The 22983-nt window shown below is 43.5% G+C and overlaps 1 protein-coding gene across 1 annotated transcript in view; it reads left to right on the top strand.

Moving 5' to 3' along the window:
* btaf1 (BTAF1 RNA polymerase II, B-TFIID transcription factor-associated) overlaps window positions 1-22983 on the top strand; it is a 64092-nt gene that overhangs the window by 23135 nt on the left and 17974 nt on the right. Inside the window, exons 21-29 of the mRNA XM_046353640.1 lie at window positions 362-538; window positions 5344-5587; window positions 7597-7781; window positions 7860-8016; window positions 8279-8388; window positions 8842-9043; window positions 9550-9698; window positions 16821-16973; window positions 22616-22737. Of these exons, the coding sequence (XP_046209596.1) occupies window positions 362-538; window positions 5344-5587; window positions 7597-7781; window positions 7860-8016; window positions 8279-8388; window positions 8842-9043; window positions 9550-9698; window positions 16821-16973; window positions 22616-22737 (1499 nt within the window). The remainder of the gene's footprint in view (window positions 1-361; window positions 539-5343; window positions 5588-7596; window positions 7782-7859; window positions 8017-8278; window positions 8389-8841; window positions 9044-9549; window positions 9699-16820; window positions 16974-22615; window positions 22738-22983) is intronic.

Here is a 22983-nt window from a genome sequence, read left to right as displayed (position 1 = left end):
GGCTGTAATGTAAGTGGAAAAAGGAAGGTGTTTAAGTACTTTCCGACTGCACAAAGTCTATTGCTTCACTGGCCACATTCTCAATACAGATTAAATGTAGCATCAAAGGTGGACTCTGGAGTCATTACATTTTACTATCTATTTTTGTTCTTGAAAGATTAAGGAGATTCATTTTATTTGCCTCAGTCTGTCCCTTCTCTATCAGACTTCATCAGTTCCATTTCCCTAAACCCCAGCATTCTAAATAAAATAGAACTATAGACCCTAATGAGGTTAATAGAGGCTAAACTCTATTTTATAGAATGATGATAAACCCATGACTGTTATTACTCTTCTCCATCCTCTGCTCTTCCCTCTATAGGTGACCACCATCTTCACCGAGTCCACCGTGGGTCTGAACATGAAGTCCAAACAGTTTCAGCCACTGGATGGCAAGCGTCAGCAGGCCCAGTCCACGGTGGGCGAGACCAGTGTAGAGTGGCAGCAGCTGCACCTGCGAGTCCACATGTTCACCGCCTGCGCCGTGGTCAACCTGCAGGTAGGGATGACTGTGTCGACACATGTCATCAATACTGCTGATACCTGGCAACATCAAATTTGTCACATACACATGCTTGTGCTTCTAGTTCCGACAATGCAGTAATAACCAACGAGTAATCTAACCTAACAATTTCACAACTACCATATATATATATATATACACACACACGTGTAAAGGGATGAAGAATATGTATATATGAATGAGTGTTGATACAGAACGGCATAGGCAAGATGCAGTAGATGGTATGAGCAATACCGTATGCATTAAACAGAGATCAGGGTTTCCGAACATTTGACCATGCAGCATTTTCAATTTACTCGACTTTTTTAAGACATTTTCCGGATCCATATGCATTGGTTGTGCAACCTGATTAGGGCTTCCACCCACAGTGCTCCGAATGCCAGAAGTCACATTTAGTTAACGGTAATTCCTCTTAACAGAACATGCAATAGTGTCATTTTTGAGCAATTCTGATGAGCAATTTGAAGATATTAGAATACGTAAGCATTGAGTCCATAAGGCTAGGGGATAAATAAACCCATTCATTCCCAATAGGACACTACAGCATAAATCATGATTTGGCCACAGGATCATTAGCTTTTTGTTTTAAATCGTGTAGTCTCGTCGGAAGGCCGCGCAACGAAAAATACATTAAATTACAGCTCTAAAATCAATCAAGGATAGCGTGGTTGCTACACATCCAGCTGGCTATCCTTTTCTGTCAGGCAGACTGATAGACCAGAGCGTGCAGCAAGTACCACAGATTATTGTTGCGTTGCGACTGTCCTTGCAAAGCAGAGACCCAGCCGTGTGTGTAGCAATATTTAAAATACAAACACGCTGAAAGTCTGGAAAGCGGAATGGTTCCCAATTTTCTTTATAAAACATTTTCACCTTGAGTGAAAAGTGCCCAGTGAAGAGCATAGGCCATAGACTAACCAATAATTTCCTCCAGGTTAGATGGCTGTCATTGTATTGATTTCTCTTTTTGTAGGCGACCCTGTTTTTTAAAATTATTGTTTGGTATTAAAAGATTCTGGCACTGTCTCCAGTCAAATAAAATGTTGTGGAATTGCATGAAATGTGTTTATGAAAGGCCAATATTTTTCTTTGCAATAGCCTGCCTACTCTGCCACTACACACTGCATTGAACAGTTTTTTTTGTTTTTTTTTGCTAACTTTTTTAAAATGAGCCTAAATTGACTCTTATACGTCTGCAAATGCGGGGATGCATTGAATGCTTTATTATAATGGTGAAAATTTGCTTCCCTAAACTTGAAACCCACATGCCGTTCGTTATAACTGTCCGCATTTACTTTTCCACAGCCAACAAGCTGAGTAACACATAGTAAACTCACTAGCCTAACCCCCCCCCCCCATACAGTTGGCGCCAACCGACATGGAAGCTCTGCTTCCAGATCCTAAGCAAATTTGCAGTATATTTTTGTTTTGTTACATACAGCTGGAAATAATTTCTGTATATCAGAGCGATGGTAACTCAACTGCATTACGACCAGGAATACGACTTTCCTGAACTGAATCCTTTGTTCATAACCCCCCCCGGGGCAATTTGAATATATCCCAGAGGCTGCGGGGAAGAGATATTCGGAGTGGACTTCAAGTCTGACTCAGGAGGCGGGCACACCATCCACCACTTCCGTGTATATTACTCGCTAATGTTCAGTCTCTGGACAATAAAGTAGACGAGGTCAGGGCTGGATCTCCTTCCAGAGAGACATCAGGGACTTACTCTTGTTTCACGGATATACAGTCCCCGTCCATACAGTGAGCTGGGGTCTCCGTTTATCGTGCAGACCGGAATAAAAAAAACTCTCCGGGAAGAAAAGGCAGGAGTGTATGATTCATAATTAACTACTCATGGTGTGATTGTGGTAACATACAGAAACTCAAGTCTTTTGTTCACCCGATCTAGAATGCCTCCCAATCAAATGCCTACTGTATTACCTCCCAAGATAATTTTCTTCGGTTGTAGTCACAGCCGCGTACATTCCCCCTCAAGCTGATACCACGACGGCGCTCAAGGAACTGCACTGGACTTTATGCAAACTGTAAACCACATCCTGAGGCCACATTATTGTAGCTGGGGATTTTAACAAAGCAGATTTGAGGAAAATGCTACCAAAGTTATATCAACACATTGAATGTAGTACTCGCTGAGGAAAAACACTAAATCCCTACTATTCACCATTTTTTGAGATGGCTACAAGGCCCTCCCCTAACCTCCCTTTGGCATATCAGATCAACTCCATTTTGCTCCTCCTGTCCTATAGGCAGAAACTTAAACAGGAAGTACATGTGCCAAGGTCTATGCAACGCTGGGTCTGACCAATCGGAAACCATGCTTCAAGATAATTTTGATCACACGGACTGGGATAAGTTTCCCGGGTAGCCTCTGAGAATAACATTGATGCTTACACGTACACGGTGACTGAGTTCATCAGGCGGTGTATAGGGGTTGTTCCCACTGAGACTAAGACCTACACAAACCAGAAACTGTGGATAGAAGGCAGCAGGTAAACTAGTGGTTAGAGCATTGGACTAGTAACCGGAAGGTTGCAAGATCATATCCCCGAGTTGACAGGGTAAAAATCTGTCGTTCTGCCCCTGAACAAGGCACTGTTCCTAGGCCGTCATTGAAAATAATAATTTGTTTTTAATTCAGTCTCATCTGAAAGTTGTACATTCTTGGTTATCTGCACGAACCCTGGCTAACAAGTTGAATCAGCAATACAAAATTGGGTATTATTTACTAAATACCTAACTAATTACACATTTTAAATCATAACTTGATTACAAATTACGTCATAAAGAAAAATGTCCCTAGCAGGCGGAACAGATGACAGCTGGTTACACAAGAAAAGGGGCTGGGTTTGAGTGAAGGAGCGGGAAGACTGAGGAACAAAGGGCAAAGCTGTGCTATTGTAAATACAGTATCTTATGCATTCTAAATGACTGCCCATTTGGAAAAGGAAAATGCAATAAATATTTACTCTGAGCTGCGCTTCGGTAGGTTGGTGGTAGATGGAAGGCCATGTTGCCCAACTGAGTCCTTAGTGTCTCTGCTGGTAAATTGAATACGTTGTAGTAACGGTGTTGTGTGGCAGATGGGATACTCTCTGTTCCTTCCTAACCCTCGTTTGCAGCAGCTGTTGCTAACTCAACGGCTAGGAGGTATCACTTCTGTAGTGAATAAGAGTTCAAAGTTCATACCATTCGCAACCAAAGCTCACGCTGATGTTGGCTTCGTTCTGTAGTTATTATCTGAACCATTCTGACATTGGAGCGTCATCCTCGGAACAGGACGTTATATTGTTAAGGCTTTATATAGGAAGGAAGAGGAGGGCGTGTTTGAAAAGTTGTATAGCCCATGTCCCTTCACAGGGGCGGGCCACTGATTGAGCAGAGCCCTATCTTATGAAAACCCATGTTACATTTTAGAAGCTAAAATTACATTTCATCCCATCACGAATAATTTCATATTCAAACAATTAAATTGAACAACAATTCCATGTGAATCTGATAACTGTGTAGACTTTCCACTGTAGAGTTTGTCATCTTATCATAGATGAGAATGTCCTCGTTGACAACCGAACTGACATATTCATTAAGTACCACTGCATATGTTCAACTGGTCGGTTTACCAGAATATAGTTCATTTCCCCCCACCTTCTGATGTTCCCAGAATCTCTGTTAACCAAGGGTTTTGCAAATGTAACATCAGTAGGTTCGAGAGAGGGGTGGGGGGAAAGGGGGTAAGTGGTATAATGACTGTCATAAACCTACCCCCAGGCCAACGTCATGACACACCCTAGACCCACTTACATTTTCTTACAGCCCCAATAGATCCACAGATGATGCCATTGCACTGCACACTGCCCTATCCCATCTGAGGAATACCTACGTTAGAATGTTTATCGATTATTGCTCAGCCTTCAACACCATAGTACCCTCCAAGCTCCTCGTTAAGCTCTGGGCCCTGAGTCTAAACCCCACCCTGTGCAACTGAGCCCTGTACTCCCTGTTCACCCATGACTGAGTGGCCACGCACGCCTCCAACTCAATCAAGTTGGCAGACGACAACACAGTAGTAGGCCAGATTGCCATCAATGACGTCAGCCTACAGGGAGGAGGTAAGGGCCCTGGCAGAGTGTGACAAGGGACATTTGGGATGATGGATCCCAAATTCATACAACCAGTAGGCCTATGGTACATCCCAAAAACGAGGCTAAAGAAAAGCTTTGGCTCATGCAACAGATCAGAACGTTTTAGCTTAATGTTGCTAAACAGTTTCTTCACACAAGTGCACAAGGCATTAGGCTACGTGCAAATGTTCATTACATAATGCAATTCGCGGGGAAAACACAATTTGTTTCATGTGACAGAAATATCCCCCTCTTTCTAAAGGATCTTTAAATATGCAACGAGTAGCGTGGGTTGCTAATATGACAAGGATTGTGCTTTTGGCTACTGGACAATGAAGGTTGATTTTGAAAACCAATAAAATGAGGGGGAAAGGCCACTTGTTTCAATGGTATATGGGATCTTTATAAAACAATTGCCTGCAAGTTTGGTTATATTACCAATTGACCTCTGGCTGTCTTAACTGACAAAAGCCGACTAATACCGGGTAACGGAAACACTGACGGAAATGTTCTTGGTATCATATGGAAACTGGAATGTACCGCGTTTGTAAATCTGTCTTGTGTTAATTAGGCACCAAATGGACAAACCGACTGAGCTAGTCCAACAACGCACTTGTTTTCTCATATCCCAATTTGCAGGCGCTGCCAGACAAGCTGAACCCGGTGGTGCGTCCTCTGATGGAGGCGGCTAAGCGGGAGGAGAATACCCTGGTGCAGGGCTACGCCGCCTCCTTCATTGCGAAGCTGCTGCAGCAGTGTGCTGGTAGGCAGCCATGTCCCAATTCCAAGATCGTCAAGAACCTGTGTTCATCGGTCTGCGTGGACCCCCTGCTCACGCCCTCCTCGGCCTGTCCGGTGTCCACGACTCAGGAGACTGCTAAAGGTATGGGATGGTAGATCTGGGTGATATAGACGGTCATATTGCGATGTCTGAAGTTGAGGGTGTGCAATTGGCATGCTGACTGCAGGAATGTCCACCAGAGCTGTTGCCAGAGAATTGAATGGTAATTTCTCCACCATATGCTGCCTCCAACATAATTTTAGAGAATTCGGTAGTACAGAAATCTGCTAAAAATGGCTAATCCAGTTTTTGCTTTGTCATTATGGGTGTGTTGTGGAAAAAAAAACAATTTAATCCACTTTAGAATCAGGCTGTAACGAAATGTGGAGAAAGTTCAGGTCTGAATACTTTTTCCAAATGCACGATATATGTATGTACAGTACCAGCCAAAGTTTGGCCATCTACGCATACCAGGGTTTTTCTTTTTTTTACTATTTTCTACATTCTATGGAATCTTGTAACCAAAAGTGTTAAACAAATCTAAATATATTTGAGATTCTTCAAAGTAGCCACCCTTTGCCTTGATGATAGCTTTGCACAAAGGGTGGCTACTTTCAACAATATTAAATATCAATTGATTTATTACTTTGGTTACTACATGATTCCAGGTGTTTTGATGTCTTCACTATTCTACAATGCAGAAAATGATAAATATAAAGAAACCCTTGAATGAGTTGGTCAACTTTTGACTGATGCTGTATGTGTAATTGTTGTAATGATCAGGTTTCGCTGTACCATTGTACAGATTGTTATTCTTAAACCATTTGTTCAATCGGTAAAATACATTATCCTTATGATTATGTAATGAAAGCATCTACCTGTAGCTGTTTTCTCTGGGGCCTGCTGACTCACGCGAGCCTCTCCTTTCCCGGTGCGGAGGAAGAGAATTTTTCTGAATTGTAATGTTTTTAAAATCAAATTGACTTAGTTGAATAGAGGAGGTTTTCTGTTGGTTTTATTTATAAGCTCTAATATTTCACAACCAAGATATTTGATATGGTTTTAAGATGCAGTACATGCGAAATGTGCATTGGTGCTTTGCATAGGCCTCATTGGGCGTGAGGCTACAACTGCAATGTTTTTTGGGACTTTACAGTTACTGTTAGATTAATACATGGCTGCTAGCAGTGGCTATTATATTTAGATGTTTTGAGTTTACACTTACTCGGGTGATAAATTGGCCTATGATATTTGTGCACAAAGATGCAGGCGAGCTATATATTTTTATTTTTTAAATATTTTCTGGAGCTCAATTTTAACAGTAAAATATAACAGCCCAAATGCCTGAAATAACTAATTTGTTGAATAACATCTCTCGTATATTACACATTTTAATAAAGCACTCCGAGTGACTTTATAAGATGATACAACCAAATCATGGGCAGGTGCCACCAAAGGGGAGCCCTGTAATATTATTCACCACCTGAGGAAGTGTGAACTCTAAGCACTTTAACAAGCTAGCTAACTCTATGATCCTGTTGCTCGATAGCCATGTTGGCTAATTGTTTAATCAATCAGTAATTCACGTCCTACAAAACAGTGCTAGGCCTAGGATACTTGATGTTGATCTAATCTGCGACAATGGCGCACACTGCACCGTGCGCGCATCAAAACCATACTACGCCTGTTGTAAAGTGGTACCATGAACTCAATGTTGAGGGGCAAGAAAATAAATCTGTGACTCCCCTCTCATTAAGTAGAACGAGTAGTTTGAAAACAATTTTTCCCTCAATTGCATTTTGAGCAAGGGTCATATTGCTTGTGCTTACCTGACTGCATCTCTCCCACATTCGCACAGTGGGAGGAGTGAGTGGCTCGCTCACACAGGAGTGGAAACTGAGGAGGGCAGATACTTTCATAACAGGAGTCGACATGATGCGTAGGCTATTGCTGTTGACCAAATAATGGTTTTAGAACAAACTAATTGTCGTCCTATCCTGTTTCAGTAAATGAACACAACCCAGATTAAACCCTAACGAGGTGGAAGCAACCAGAAGAGTGACTACATAAAACCCTCTTACTCACTTCGCTATTTTCTCTACCATTCCTAGCTGGCATGTCGGAGAAAGAATGCATGCACCACGTGGTCAATAAGACCAAGGGCATCATCACCCTGTACCGCCACCAGAGGGCAGCATTTGCCATCACCAGCAAAAGGGGCCCCACCCCCAAAACCGCCAAGACACCCACCACTGAACTGCCCCCCGGCAGCACCATCACCACAGACACTGATGAGGTGGGTGAAAGAGGGTGTGAACGGTTACCTGAACATTTTACCTGTGACTGTTTGTTTATTTTATTTGTACTGTTTCAGAATAAAAAAACCTGTCTCGTCCAGAGAAGAGGCGCAGAGTTCTCTCTGATGACGATTGCCAGGCACTTTGGCCAGGAGCTGACAAGGTCACTGCCCTACCTGTGGGAGTCCATGGTGGGACCTCTGAGGGCTGTGGTGGAGGACAACGAAGGCATCGGTATGCTGAAATGGCATTCTTATCCAGTGCGACTTGTTCATTGGGATCACTAGGAAAACCTTTCAAAACGCAATCTGAAAAATATCATTTCTTATTGACAAATACAGGTAGCCCTTCCCTGTTTCAGTCCATTTGGTGCATAATGACCCAGATGTACTGCTGTTTACTACCCGCTATCCACTTCTAGATGGGCGTCTTCATATAACTCTTGTGTGCATCATCAATGACGAGAGATTGAAGTGTATTTTTCTCTTTGTTGTAGATTGGAAGCTCCGGATGGAGAAGGGGGATGCTGCGGCCCAGGATCTGGTCAACTCACTGCAGGTCCTGGAGGTCACTGCTGGGGCCATGGCCCCCGAGCTCAAACCTCTGGTAATAGAACATGCCGACATCTCCCCAGTAGAAACACCAACTAGCCCTATTCACCAAACCACAGTGGAAGATGGAATTATCAAAGTTATTGTCTTCATTAAAAGGGAAGTTATAGACCTTTTTTTCAGATCTCAAAAATGTCTTTCAAGATGAGTCCACGTCCCTTGGCATCTGCTGTGTAGTTATAACTATATGCCTCAAGCCCAAATGAATGGTGGAGAACACCCGTATCTGGAAATAACGTGGTGGTGTTTAGATTTGTGCCATAGAGATTGGTCTACAAAACAGGTGGCCAGCGACATGGCTTTGGCTCGACAGAGGACTTTGACATGGAAACATCGGACAAACTGATTTTTGGAATGCATTTCGCTACACTCGCAATAGCATCTGCTAACCATGTGTATGTGACAAAATTAGATTTGATGGTCATTTCTCCCCCTCTGTGTATTTCAGTTGTTGGAGCACCTGCCCCACCTGTTCACCTGTCTGCAGCATCCGTACACGGCCGTTCGTCACATGGCGGCGCGCTGCGTGGGCGTGCTCAGTAAGATCGCTACCATGGAGACCATGCACCTGTTCCTGGAGCGTGTGCTTCCATGGCTGGGGTGCATCGAGGACAGCACTAAGCAGGAGGGGGCCATCGAAGCCATGGCCTGTATCTTTCATACGCTGTCACGCAGTTAGACATGATCCCATACTGCGTGTATGGGCAACCTACCAATATGACTTTTTACAAATAAGGTTGGAATATTATCTAGGCCCGGGAAGATGCCAGTATCGCGATTCTGGTTAGTATCGTGGCAAGAAAACAAAACACAAAGTGGAGTTAACTTCTTTAGGAAGAGAGCTCTGTTGGAAACAAACATTGTTATCGAGTCACCCTTATTTTTTTTTAAGGACCAAAGATTTGGGTTTTGCTTTGTATTCATTTTTGCTATGGAAAAAGTATTGCGACACTGGTATCGTCTTGGCCCTACTTTTATCGAAAGTGACTAACAGTACATTGAGTGCATACACTTAAGTAAATGTGACCCCAGCGGGAATCGAACGCAAGACCTGATGTAACTGAAGTGTTCGGGGTTCACTATGGGTCTCATGACACCAAAGAAGTGGGTGTCATTGCCGTGTGGTTTGTTGTCCTTGACCCCTTGGCCCCCGCAGGTGTGATGGAGCAGTTGGATGTAGACATCGTGCCATACATTGTGCTGCTGGTGGTGCCGGTGCTGGGCCGCATGAGTGACCCCAGTGACAGTGTCCGTTTCATGGCCACGCAGTGCTTCGCCACCCTCATCCGCTTGCTACCCCTGGAGGTAAATGCACACAAACCAATGCACAGCAGTACATTTAAGGAGATTTGTTTGAGAAAGTATTTATTTAGGAGTAGTTATTTGCTTTTTTGGGATCAAATCCAAATCCAATCAACCTGGGATGCCAGGTGATTTGTGATTCTGCATAGTCCGACGCAATGTAGTTACTTTCAAACGTGCACGAGATCTGCTGTATTCAGACCTCTTGATTTTTCCCACATTTTATTACATTAGTCTTATTCTAAAATTGACTTTTTAGTTTTTTTTGTCATCAATCTACACTGCAATAACAGCTTTAGAAATGTATGCAAATGTATTTAAAAATAAATAAAAAAGATCATTCACATACAGTACCAGTCAAGTTTGGACACCTATTCAAGGGTTTTGATTTATTATTTTCTACATTACAGAATAATAGTGAAGATGTATGGAATCATGGAGTAACCAAAAAAAGTGTTAAACAAATCAAAATATATTTGAGATTCTTTGAAGTAGCCACCCTTTGCCTTGACAGTTTTGCACACTCGACATTTAACCAGCTTCGAGGTAGTCACCTGGAATGCGTTTCCAACTGTTTTTAAGGAGTTCCCACATATGCTGAGCACTTGTTGGCTGCTCTTCCTCCACTCTGGGGTCCAACTCATCCCAAACTCAATCGGGTTGAGGTCGGGTGATTGTGGAGGCCAGGTCATCTGATGCAGCACTCATCACTCTCCTTATTGGTAAAATATACATTACACAGACTGGAGGTGTATTGGTTCATTGTCCCGTTGAAAAACAAATGATAGTCCCACTAAGTGCAAACTAGATGGGATGGTGTATCGCTGCAGAATGCTATGATATCCATGCTGTTTAAGTGTGCCTTGAATTCTAAATAAAATCACTGGCAGTGTCACCAGGAAAGCCCACCACCTCCATGCGTCACGATGGGAACCACATGTGGCGAACATCCGTTCAACCTACTCTGAGTCTTATAAAGACAGTGGTTGGAACCAAACATTTCTAATTTGCACTGACCAAAGGACAGATTTCCACTGGTCTAATGTCCATTGCTTGTGTTTCTTGGCCCAAGCAAGTCTTCTTATTGGTGTCCTATAGTAGTGGTTTCTTTGCAGCAAATCCACCATGAAGGCCTGATGCACAGTCTCCTCTGAACAGGTGATGTTGAGATGTCTGTTGCTTGAACTCTGAAGCATTTATTTGGGCTACAATCTGAGGTGCAGTTAATTGCTGATTTGAGGCTGGTAACTAATTAACTTATCCTCTGCAGCAGAGGTAATGCTGGGTCCTGTGGCGGTCCTCATGAGAGCCAGTTTCATCATAGTACTTGATGGTTTTTGTGACTACATGAAGAAACTTTCAAAGTTCTTGTGTAATTTTCCAGATTGACTTACCTTAAGTCCATCCTTTTAAGACATTATTAAGCCGAGCACAGCTCAAATATGGACTTGGTCTTTTACCAAATAGGCCTATCTTCTTTATACCACCCCTACCTTGTCATAACACAACTAATTGGCTCATACGCATTAAGGAAAAATTCCACAAATTTACTTTTAACAAAGCACACCTGTTCATTTTAATTATTTCCAGGTGACAATCTCATGAAGCTGGTTGAGAGAATGCCAAGAGGGTGCAAAGCTGTCATCGAGGCAAAGGGTAGTTACTTTGAAGAATCTCAAATATAAAATCTATTTAGTTTTTTTGGGGGGGGGATACTACATGATTCCATGTGTTATTTCATAATTTTGATTTCTTAACCGTTATTCTACAATGTAGAAAGAGTAAAAATGAAAGACCTTTAAGTGTCAACCTTTGACTGGTACTGTAAGTCGGTTGTCATTGTAATAAATAAGAAATTCTTAAACGTGCTTGCCTAGTTAAATAAAAAACACTTCAGACCCTTTACTCCGTACCTTGTTGAAGCACATTATGGCAGTGACTACAGCCTCAAGTCTACTTGGGTATGGCGCTACAAACTTGGCACACCTATATTTGGGGACCTTTCCCAAAGCCACACCCGCGTTGTCCTGTTGGCAGGAACCTTCGCCCCAGTCTGATAACCTGTTCCACAGTGCTCAGGACTTCATCAAAGAGCTCGCTGTACTTTGCTCTGTTCATTCCCCCCCCCCCCCTCAATTCTGATTAGTCTCCCAGTCCCTGCTGCTGAAAGACATCCCCACAGCATGATGCTGCCACCACCGTGCTTCATTGTGTAGATGTTGCCAGGTTTCTTCCAGACCTGACACTTGGCATTTAGGCCAAGGAGTTCCATTTTGGTTTCATCTGACCAGAGAATTTTTATTTTCATTGTCTGACAGTCCATGGGTGCCTTTTGGCAAACTCCAAGCAGGCTGTCTTGCCTTTTACTGAGGAGTGGCTTCCGTCTGGCCACAATACCATGAAGGCCTGATTTGTGGAGTGCTGCAGAAATGGTTGTCCTTCTGGAATGTACTCCCATCTCCACAGAGGAACTCCGGAGCTCTGTCAGTGACCATCAGGTTCTTAGGGACTTCCCTGACCAAGAACCTTCTCCCCTGACTGCTCAGTTAGGCCAACTCTAGGAGTCGTGGTGGTTTCAAACTTCCATTTTAAGAATGATGGAGGCCACTGTTCTTGGTCATTCAATGCTGCAGAAATCCTGTCTGAGCTCTACAGACAATTCCTTCCACCTTGTCGCTCGTTTTTTTGTTCTGAGATGCACTGTCAACTGTGGGACTTTAATAAAAATACAAAAGTATTATTTATATATATTATACTGCTCAAAAAAATAAAGGGAACACTAAAATAACAAATCCTAGATCTTGAATGAAATATTCTTATTAAATACTTTTTTCTTTACATAGGTGAATGTGCTGACAACAAAATCACACATTATCAATGGAAATCAATTTATCAACCCATGGAGGTCTGGATTTGGAGTCTCACTCAAAATTAAAGTGCAAAACCACACTACAGGCTGATCCAACTTTGTAATGTCCTTAAAACAAGTCTAAATGAGGTTCAGTAGTGTGTGTGGCCTCCACGTGCCTGTATGACATCCCTACAACATATGGGCATGCTCCTGATGAGGTGGCGGATGGTCTCCTGAGGGATCTCCTCCCAGACCTGGACTAAAGCATCCGCCAACTCCTGGACAGTCTGTGGTGCGTTGGTGGATGGAGCGAGACATGATGTGCCAAATGTGCTCAATTGGATTCAGGTCTGGGGAACGGGCGGGCCAGTCCATAGCATCAATGCCTTCCTCTTGCAGGAACTGCTGACACACTCCAGCCACATGAGGTCTTGCATTAGGAGGAACCCAGGGTCAACCGCACCAGCATATGGTCTCAAGGGTCTGAGGATCTCATCTCTGTACCTAATGGCAGTCAGGCTACATCTGGCAAGCACATGGAGAGCTGTGCGGCCCCCCAAAGAAATGCCACCCCACACCATGACTGACCTACCGCCAAACCTGTCGTGCTGGATGTTGCAGGCAGCAGAACGGTCTCCACAGCGTCTCCAGACTCTGTCACGTGCTCAGTGTGAAACTGCTTTCATCTGTGAAGAGCACAGGGCGCCAGTGGCGAATTTGCCAATCTTGGTGTTCTCTGGGAAATGCCAAACGTCCTGCACGGTGTTGGGCTGTAAGCACAACCTCCACCTGTGGACGACGGGCCCTCATACCACCCTCATGGAGTCTGTTTCTGACCGTTTGAGCAGACACATGCACATTTGTGGCCTGCTGGAGGTCATTTTACAGGGCTCTGGCAGTGCTCCCCTGCTCCTCCTTGCACAAAGGTGGTAGCGGTCCTGCTGCTGGGTTGTTGCCCTCCTACGGCCTCCACGTCTCCTGATGTACTGGCCTGTCTCCTGGTAGCGCCTCCATGCTCTGGACACTACACTGACAGACACAGCAAACAGTCTTGCCACATCTCGCATTGATGTGCCATCCTGGATGAGCTGTACTACCTGACCCACTTGTGTGGGTTGTAGACTCGGTCTCATGCTACCACTAGAGTGAAAGCACCGCCAGCATTCAAAAGTGACCAAAACATCAGCCAGGAAGCATAGGAACTGAAGTGGTCTGGTCCCCGCCTGCAGAACCACTCCTTTATTGGGGGTGTCTTGCTAATTGCCTATAATTTCCACCGGTTGTCAATTCCATTTGCACAACAGCATGTGAAATTTATTGTCAATCAGTGTTGCTTCCTTAGTGGACAGTTTGATTTAACAGAAGTGTGATTGACTTGGAGTTACATTGTGTTTGTTAAAGTGTTCCCTTTTATTTTTTTGAGCAGTATATATGTGTGTATATTATTTTTACACACCAACTTTTGACTGTTACTATATATATATATAGTAACAGTCAAAAGTTGAGGTGTGTAAAAATAATATACACACATATATACTGCTCAAAAAAATAAAAGGGAACACTTTAACAAACACAATATAACTCCAAGTCAATCACACTATATATCTCAAGGATGATCAATGGAAACAGGATGTACCTGAGCTCAATTTTGATTGTCCTAGCAAAGGGTCTTAATACTTAAGTAAATAAGGTATTTCTGTTTCATTTTTTAATACCTTTGCTAAACATTCTAAACCTGTTCACTTTGTATTGAGTGTAGATTTGTAAACAAAAAATTATTCAGGTTAGAATATGGCTTTAACAAAATTTGGAAAACTTCAACGTCTGAATACTTCCTGAATGCACTGTATAATTTCTTAACCATGGGCAAAATCGACATGGGAGGTTTACAGGGATATTGGTATCCACAGTACTCAACAAGTTTTATTTATTTTATTTAAAAATACATACATTTTTTTTACATAAATGCACTCTTAAGCTTAAACTGCAGTGTTCTCTGCCTTGTGGGAAAAATGTCATATTACAGGATATTAGTTTTAAAGTTTGCTTAAACACTACAAAATTGTCACTACAATGCCGGACCCTGACAGTTTGCAAACCCCTGATCTACAGTTGTTTCCTACTGCACAATAATGGTCATTTCTATTTTGTCATGTAGAAGGCAGTATAGCTCATTGTTGTCCTATGCTGAATAGTGAGGCTATATTTTATGACTGTGTTAGAGCCGATTTGGACATATTTGTATAAAAGACCGAACATATGGAGCTCCATGTATATTTGTGTAAATATATTAAATATGAATGTAAATGATGAAATATTAGGTACGTACCTTTATGATTTATATTTACCCGATTTAGATATATTCATTTGTTGTTAGTGTAACTTAGTTTTTGGCCCCCCCTCTTGCCTATTCATTGTATTGTGTTAGGATAAAGGCAGGAAGTTGGGCCTTCGGGAGGGGGAGTCCTTGCTAGACGCGGGAGCGGAATAGTTTTTTGACCATACAGACATACAGACATACAGACATATAGGTCATAATATGTATTTTCCATATCAAGTATTTTGTGCTTTAAGTTGATTGGAGACTCATTTATTTGTTAGATATAAGAAGAATAAACATTTTTGTTGCACCATATCCCTGGATGTCATGGAATGTTTGGCCGTTTGGAAACCTTGAGTGTGGACTGTATGCGTACCAAACAACCCCGCTTCAGGCTTGGGCAGTGGCTATGGTAAAGACGAAAGGAAGCCACTACAGACTGTCATTTGGAGGATGTGTTCTCCTTCCGTTTTATTGCAACTTGGACCTCTGTCAGTTCAATTAGAGATTAAGTGGGAGTAATGAATCCGGCACACTGCAGAATTGGACAACTCAATGTCATTACTTTCCATACCAAGATGTACATTGTTGACTCATACAGTGGGGCAAAAAAGTATTTAGTCAGCCACCAATTGCAAGTTCTCCCACTTAAAAAGATGAATTGTAATTTTCATCATAGGTACACTTCAACTATGACAGACAAAATGAGAGAATCACATTGTAGGATTTTTAATGAATTTATTTGCAAATTATGGTGGAAAATAGGTATTTGGTCAATAACAAAAGTTTCTCAATACTTTGTTACATACCCTTTGTTCGCAATGACAGAGGTCAATATTTTCAGTAAGTCTTCACACACTGTTGCTGGTATTTTGGCCCATTCCTCCATGCAGACCTCTATAGCAGTGATGTTTTTGGGCTGTTGCTGGGCAACACGGACTTTCAACTCCCTCCAAAGATTTTCTATGGGGTTGAGATCTGGACTGGCTAGGCCACTCCAGGACCTTGAAATGCTTCTTACGAAGCCACTCCTTCGTTGCCCGGGTGGCGTGTTTGAAGATGGGTCTTTCAGCATGACAATGATCCCAATGCCCTTGCTGATGGAAGGAGGTGTTCACTCAATCTCACGATACATGGCCCCATTCATTCTTTCCTTTACACGGATCAGTCGTCCTGGTCTCTTTGCAGAAAAAACGCCCCAAAGCATGATGTTTCCACCCCCATGCTTCACAGTAGGTATGGTGTTCTTTGAATGCAACTCAGCATTCTTTGTCCTCCAAACACGAGTTGAGTTTTTACCAAAAAGTTAGATTTTGGTTTCATCTGACCATATGACATATTCTTCTGGATCATCCAAATGCTCTCTAGCAAACTTCAGACTGGCCTGGACATGTACTGGCTTAAGCAGGGGGACACGTCTGGCACTGCAGGATTTGAGTCCCTGGCGGCGTAGTGTTACTGATGGTAGGCTTTGTTACTTTGGTCCCAGCTCTCTGCGGGTCATTCACTAGGTCCCCCCGTGTGGTTCTGGGATTTCTTTCTGGTTCTAAAAATTTGTTTCTGGTGTGCTTTTGACAGCTCTTTGGTCTTGGCCATAGTAGAGTTTGGAGTGTGACTGTTTGTGTGACTGCCTCATCTTTTTAAGTGGGAGAACTTGCACAATTGGTTGCTGACTAAATACTTTTTTGCCCCACTGTATGTAATATTTAGGAGGCTTGTCTTTTGCACCTGATATTATTTGTTGCGACATTTTATAACCTTTTCACACCACTGTGCTGAGCCAATTCGTATTGTGCGCAGATATTTTTTTATTTATTTGTCCTTTCCAGCAAGGTTCCAGCAACTATGGTGGATGCTAAACCAGGCCAGCAAAGTATATTTGGGCTTGGTTTGGCTTAGGGGTGTGAAAGGGGTTTGAATTTATCGGCCTCAAACGATATTTTTTATTTTTTAGGCTGGTATCCCGGACCCTCCCACCATGTCGGATGATCTGATTCGCCAGAAGGCCAGAGAGCGTCACTTTCTGGAGCAGCTGCTTGACAGTAGGAAGCTGGAGAACTACAAGATTCCTGTGCCCATCCAGGCTGAGCTCCGCAAGTATCAGCAGGTGTGTTTGCAAATCTGTTTACACGTCTGTCTTTTTACTTCTGTTTTATTGATCCATCTCTAACACTCATACATAAAACAATTGGTAGAACCGCTTTTAGCCCTTGACTACATGTGCACTGTCAAACTACTGCAAGCTACACCTGGCGCAACTCGCACATTGCCTGTCCTTGAGGAACATGTAGGCTGCATCTTGCTTCCTACCCACTCATGCTGCACAAATTTAACACACTTGACTAATGCAGAACTTTGAACTCTTAATTTACTGTTCAGCAAAATGAGTTCCAGACAGGATACAGCACTTTACAAAGAAAGATACCGGTAGCTTGCTAGTTAGTTTTATGTGAATGCTGAATGTAATTCTAGCTAGCTAGCGTACAGCTGAAGCTAACGTCAGTACTCAACCCCAGACCTTTATTTGTGATATTGCAAACATGACGCTGATTTCACTGGCGTAATTAACTTATCATTCCCTTGCCGAACTGCCAACATGTCAATCGCCTACAATTGGTGACAGATTGTAATGCTAATATAAAAACTCTGCATAAAAAAACAATATCAAATCAAACTTTATTTGTCACGTGCCAAATACAAGTGTCGACTTTACCGTGAAATGCTTACTTACAAGCCCTTAACAAACAGTGCAGTTCAAGAAGAGTTAAGAAAATATTTACCAAGTAGACTACAATAAAAAGTAACACAATAAGAATAACAATATCGAGGCTATATACAGGGGGCACCGGTACGGAGTTAGTGTGTGGGGGTACAGGTTAGTTGAGGTAATTTGTACATGTAGGTGGGGGTGAAGTGACTGCATAGTTAATAAACAGCGAGTAGTAGCAGTGTACAAAAGGGAGGGGTCAATGTAAATTGTCCGGTGGCGATTTTATTAATTGCTCAGCAGTTTTATGGCTTTTGGGTAGACTCTGTTGTGGAGCCTTTTGGTCCTAGACTTGGAGCTCCGGTACCGCTTCCTGTGCGGTAGCAGAGAGAAGTTTGACTTGGGTGACTGAAGTATCTGACAATTTTATGGGCTTTCCTCATTCCTCTGCTTATTACATAGGTCCAGTATGGCAGGAAGCTTGGCCCCAGTGACGTACTGGGCTGTTCGCACTACCCTCTGTAGCGCCTTAGTCAGATGCCGAGCAGTCGCCATGCCAGGCAGTGATGCTCTCTATGGTGCAGCTGTAGAACCTTTTGAGGATCTGGGGACCCTGCCAAATCTTTTCAGTCTCCTGAGGGGGATTAAGCATTGTCGTGTGCCCTCTTCATGACTGTTTTGGTATGTTTGGACTGTTCGGTGATGTGGACAACAAGGAACTTGAAACTCTCGACCTGCTCCACTACTGCCCCGGCGATGTTAATGGGGGCCTGATTGGCCCGCCTTATCCTGTAGTCCACGATCAGCTCCTTAGTCTTGCTCACATTGGGGGAGAGGTTGTTGTCCTGGCACCACACTGCCAGTTCTGACCACCAACCTACAGGCCGTCTCGTCGGTAATCAGGCCTACCACTGTCATCAGCAAACTTAATGAGATGTTGGAGTCGTGTTTGGCCACGCAGTCGTGGGTAAACTGGGAATACAGGAGGGAATTAAGCACATACCCCTGAGGGGCCCCAGTGTTGAGGATCAGCGTGGCAAACGTGTTGTTGCTTCCTCTTACCACCTGGGGGCGGTCTGTCAGGAAGTCTGGGATCCAGCTGTAGAGGGAGGTGTTTAAGTCCCAGGGTCCTTAGCTTAGTGATGAACTTTGTGAGCACGATGGTGTTGAAAGCTGAGCTGTAGTCAGTGAACAGCATTCTTACATAGGTTTTCCTTTTGTCCAGGTGGGAAAGGGCAGTGTGGAGTGCGACTGCATCTGTTGGGGCGGTATTGGCGTGGGTCTAGGGTGTCGGAGGATGCTGTTGTGAACCATTACTAGCCTTTCAAAGCACTTCATGGCTACTGACGTGAGCGCTAAGGGGCGGTTATCATTTATGCAGGTTACCTTTGCTTCATTGGGCACAGGGACTATGGTGGTCTGCTTGAAACATGTAGGTATTACAGACTCAGTCAGGGAGAGGTTGAAAATGTCAGTGAGCGACTTGAGTTGATCCGTACATGCTTTGAGTACACGTCCTGCTTATCTACATGGCCCTGCGGCTTTGAATGTTGACCTCTTTAAAATGTTTTGTTCACATCGGCTACCGAGAGCATTATCACAATCATCCAGAACAGCTGGTGCTCTCGTGAATGCTTCAGTTTTGCTTGCTTCGAAGAGAGCAAAACAGGCATTTAGTCTCACTGGGAAGCCTAGTCCCTAATAGTTTTCAAGCCCTGCTATATCAAACGAGCGTCAGAGCCGGTGTGGAATCTAGGTCCTGTATTGAAGCTTTGCCTGTTTGATGGTTCATCTGAGGGCATAGTGGGATGTCTTATAAGCGTCCGGATTAGTGTCCCGCTCCTTAAAAGCGGCACCTCTAGTCTTTAGCTCGATGCGGATGTTGCCTGTTATCTATGGCTTCAGGTTGGGATATGTACGTACGGTCGCTATGGGGACTGTTGTCAATGCACTTATTGATGAAACTGACCTGAGGTATACTCCTCTGCTAGCGAAACAGTCCTGTAGTGTATCATGCGTGTCACCTGACCACTTCCGTATTGAGTGAGTCCTCAAACTTCCTGTGTTAGTTTTTGCTTGTAAGCAGGAGGGTAGAATTATGGTCAGATTTGTACATTTTTTGACCTTTTTATTTAACTAGGCAAGTCAGTTAACAAATTCTTATTGTCAATTACGGCCTAGGAACTGTGGGTTAACTGCTTGTTCAGGGGCAGAACGACAGATTTGTACCTTGTCAGCTCGGGGGTTTGAACTTGCAACCTTCCGGTTACTAGTCCAACACTCTAACCACTAGGCTACCCTGCCGCCCCTAAATGGAGGGCTTGCTTTTGTCTAACCAGGTGTGATTGTCGGATTTGCGTTTAGTCGAAGGAATGAGCATTACACCTAGGCCTGTCCTCTGGAGCGGGAACAAGGTGGAGGGTCCGTCATGGTCTGGGGTGGTGTGTCACAGCATCATCGGACTGTGCTTGTTGACATTGCAGGCAATCGCAACGCTGTGTGTTACAAGGAAGACATCCTCCTTCATGTGGTACCCTTCCTGCAGGCTCATCCTGACATGAGCCTCCAGCATGCCACCAGCAATGCTGCTTGTTTTGTGCATGATTTCCTGCAAGACAGGAATGTCAGTGTTCTGCCATGGCCAGCGAAGAGCCCGGATCTCAATCTCATTGAGCACGTCTGGGACCTGTTGGATCGGAGGGAGAGGGCTGGGGCCATTTCCCCCTCCCCCCACACAGAAATGTCTGGGAACTTGCAGGTGCCTTGGTGGAAGAGTGGGGTAATATTTCACAGCAAGAACTGGCAAATCTAGTGCAATGAGGAGGAGCTGCACTGCAGTACTTAGTATCTGGTGTGGCCACCAACTGCATTGACTTTTGATTTTGACCTCCTTGTTCAGGGACACATGATTCCATTTCTGTTTGTCACATGTCTATGGATCTTGTTAAGTTTGTCTCAGTTGTTGAATCCTGTTTTCATACAAATATTTTCTCATGTTAAGTTTGCTGAAAATAAACACAGTTGACAGTAATAGGACTTTTTGTTGCTATATATATATATATATATATATATATGAGATATTATTTTTTAAATAAATGCATTCAGACCCTTTACTCTGTACTTTTGTTGACGCACCTTTGGCAGCAATGACTACCTTCAGTCTGCTTGTATATGACTCTACAAGCTTGGCACACCTGCATTTGGTGAGTTTCTCCCATTTGTTTTCTGCAGACCCTCTCAAGCTCTGTCAGGTTGGATGGGAAGCGTCGCTGCACAGCCATTTTCAGGTCTCTCCAGAGATGTTCGATCGGGTTCAAGTCCGGGCTCTGGCTAGGCCACTCAAGGACATTCAGAAACTTGTCCCGAAGCCACTTCTGCCTTGTCTTGGCTGTGTGCTTAGGGTTGTTGTCCAGTTGGAAGGTGAACCTTTGCCCCAGTTTGATCTCTCTCTACTTTGCTTGGTTCCCCTTTCCCTTGATCCTGACTTGTCTCCCAGTCCCTGCTGCTGAAAAACATCCCCACAGCATGATACAGCCACCACCATGCTTCACCGTTGGGGTGATATTGGCCAGATGATGAGCGGTACCTGGTTTCCTCCAGATGTGACACTTGCCTTTCAGGCTCAAGGTTAATCTAGGTTTCATCAGACCTGAGATTCCTTTTTTTATGTTCCGAGAGTCGTCTAGTGCCTTTTTTTACTGAGCAGTGACTTCTGTCTCGCCACTTGGTGGAGTGCTGCAGAGATGGGAGAACCTTCCATAAGGACAACCATCTCCAGAGGAACTCAGGGTTCCATCGGGTTCTTGGTCACCTCCCTGACCAAGGCCCTTCTCCCCCAATTGGTCAGTTTGGCCAGGCAGCTAGCTCTAGGAATAGTCTTGGCGGCTCCAAACTTCTTCCATTTAAGAGTGATAAAGACCACTGTCCTTGGACCTTTAATGCTGCAGAAATGTTTTGGTACCCTTCCCCAGATCTGTGCACAATCCTGTCTCGGAGCTCTACAGGTAATTCCTTCGACCTCTTGGGTTTGTTTTTCCTCCGACATGCACTGTCAACTGTGGGACGCTTTTATATAGATGGGTGTGTGCCTTTCCAAATCATGTCCAATCAATTGAATTTACCACGGGTGGACTCCAACCAAGTTGTAGAAACATCTCAAGGATGATCAATGAAAACAGAATGCACCTGAGCTCAATTTCGAGTCTCATAGCGAAGTGTCTGAATACTTGTGTAATTAAGGCATTTCTGTTTATTTAATATCTGCTAAACTTTCTCGCTGTCATTATGGAGTATTGTGCGTAGATTACTAAGGATATACTTTAAAACAATCCATTTTAGAATCAGGCTGTAACATAACAATTTGGAAAAAGTCAAGTGGTCTGAATACTTCCCGACGGCACAAATTATTCTGAAGGTCACCTGGATGTATTTGCAATTAGTTTTGGATTATTTTGTGCACAGTAAAAAAATAAATAATGGTAAATGTTACCTATTCAGCACTTTCCACTTCATTTTTAGTGTCATTGTTTTTTTGCAAAGCTCTACAAAAAGGGATTGCTTTTAAATGCTGCAGGGATGTCGGCTGCTGCTGACAAATTACTTTTTGGACAGAACAAATAAAACAAAATGGTAGAATAGATGGGCTTGTGTACTCTGCTGGTATCCTGCTGAGCCCAACATCTATCTCTCTAGTGTAATGGAACCCTGCAGAGTTTTGGAATAAAAATTCTGCTGGTCAACAATGGATAGGACTACGCTCAGCTTTTAGACCCCAGCATAAACTCATCTAGACTGGTGCAAAATAAGCCTGCCACTGACATTCAGTGTTTGATTAGTTGTTTGGGAGACAGTGATTTGTGTAGTCCGACTTCTATGTAGTACATCTCGTACAATCAATATAAGCACGGTGAAGATGTTTGCGTGAATCCTTTGACTCACAAACGCAGTGCAACAGCTCATTGCATCCCATGGTTGTCCTGCTCTGTCATAGCTAGTATGTAAAATTATTTGATGGACAGTTTCAATAACTTTGATCTCTCCAGGACGGAGTGAACTGGCTGTCCTTCCTGAACAAGTACAAGCTCCACGGTATTCTCTGTGATGACATGGGACTGGGCAAGACCCTGCAGTCCATCTGCATCCTGGCTGGGGACCACTACCTCAGGTACTGAACTGCATGACCACACACTACTTAAGTTCTAGGCCGACTATATTGCAGTTGTGCTGCATTTATCAACAAATGGTTGCATGTCATCAACTGCGCAGTTCGGCATCATATTGCTATGTCAGAATGTGGTAAGGTGATATGCTAAATACTAGGGAGGTGCCTCTTTCCTTTTCAAGACCATGCCTATCTAGATGCATGTGCTCAATACGATACAGGAACTATGTTTTTTAGTTTGAAGCGTTT

The sequence above is a fragment of the Oncorhynchus gorbuscha genome, linkage group LG06, assembly GCF_021184085.1.
Source record: "Oncorhynchus gorbuscha isolate QuinsamMale2020 ecotype Even-year linkage group LG06, OgorEven_v1.0, whole genome shotgun sequence".
NCBI classification, from domain to species: domain Eukaryota; kingdom Metazoa; phylum Chordata; class Actinopteri; order Salmoniformes; family Salmonidae; genus Oncorhynchus; species Oncorhynchus gorbuscha.
This window is presented reverse-complemented; position numbering and strand designations above follow the sequence as displayed.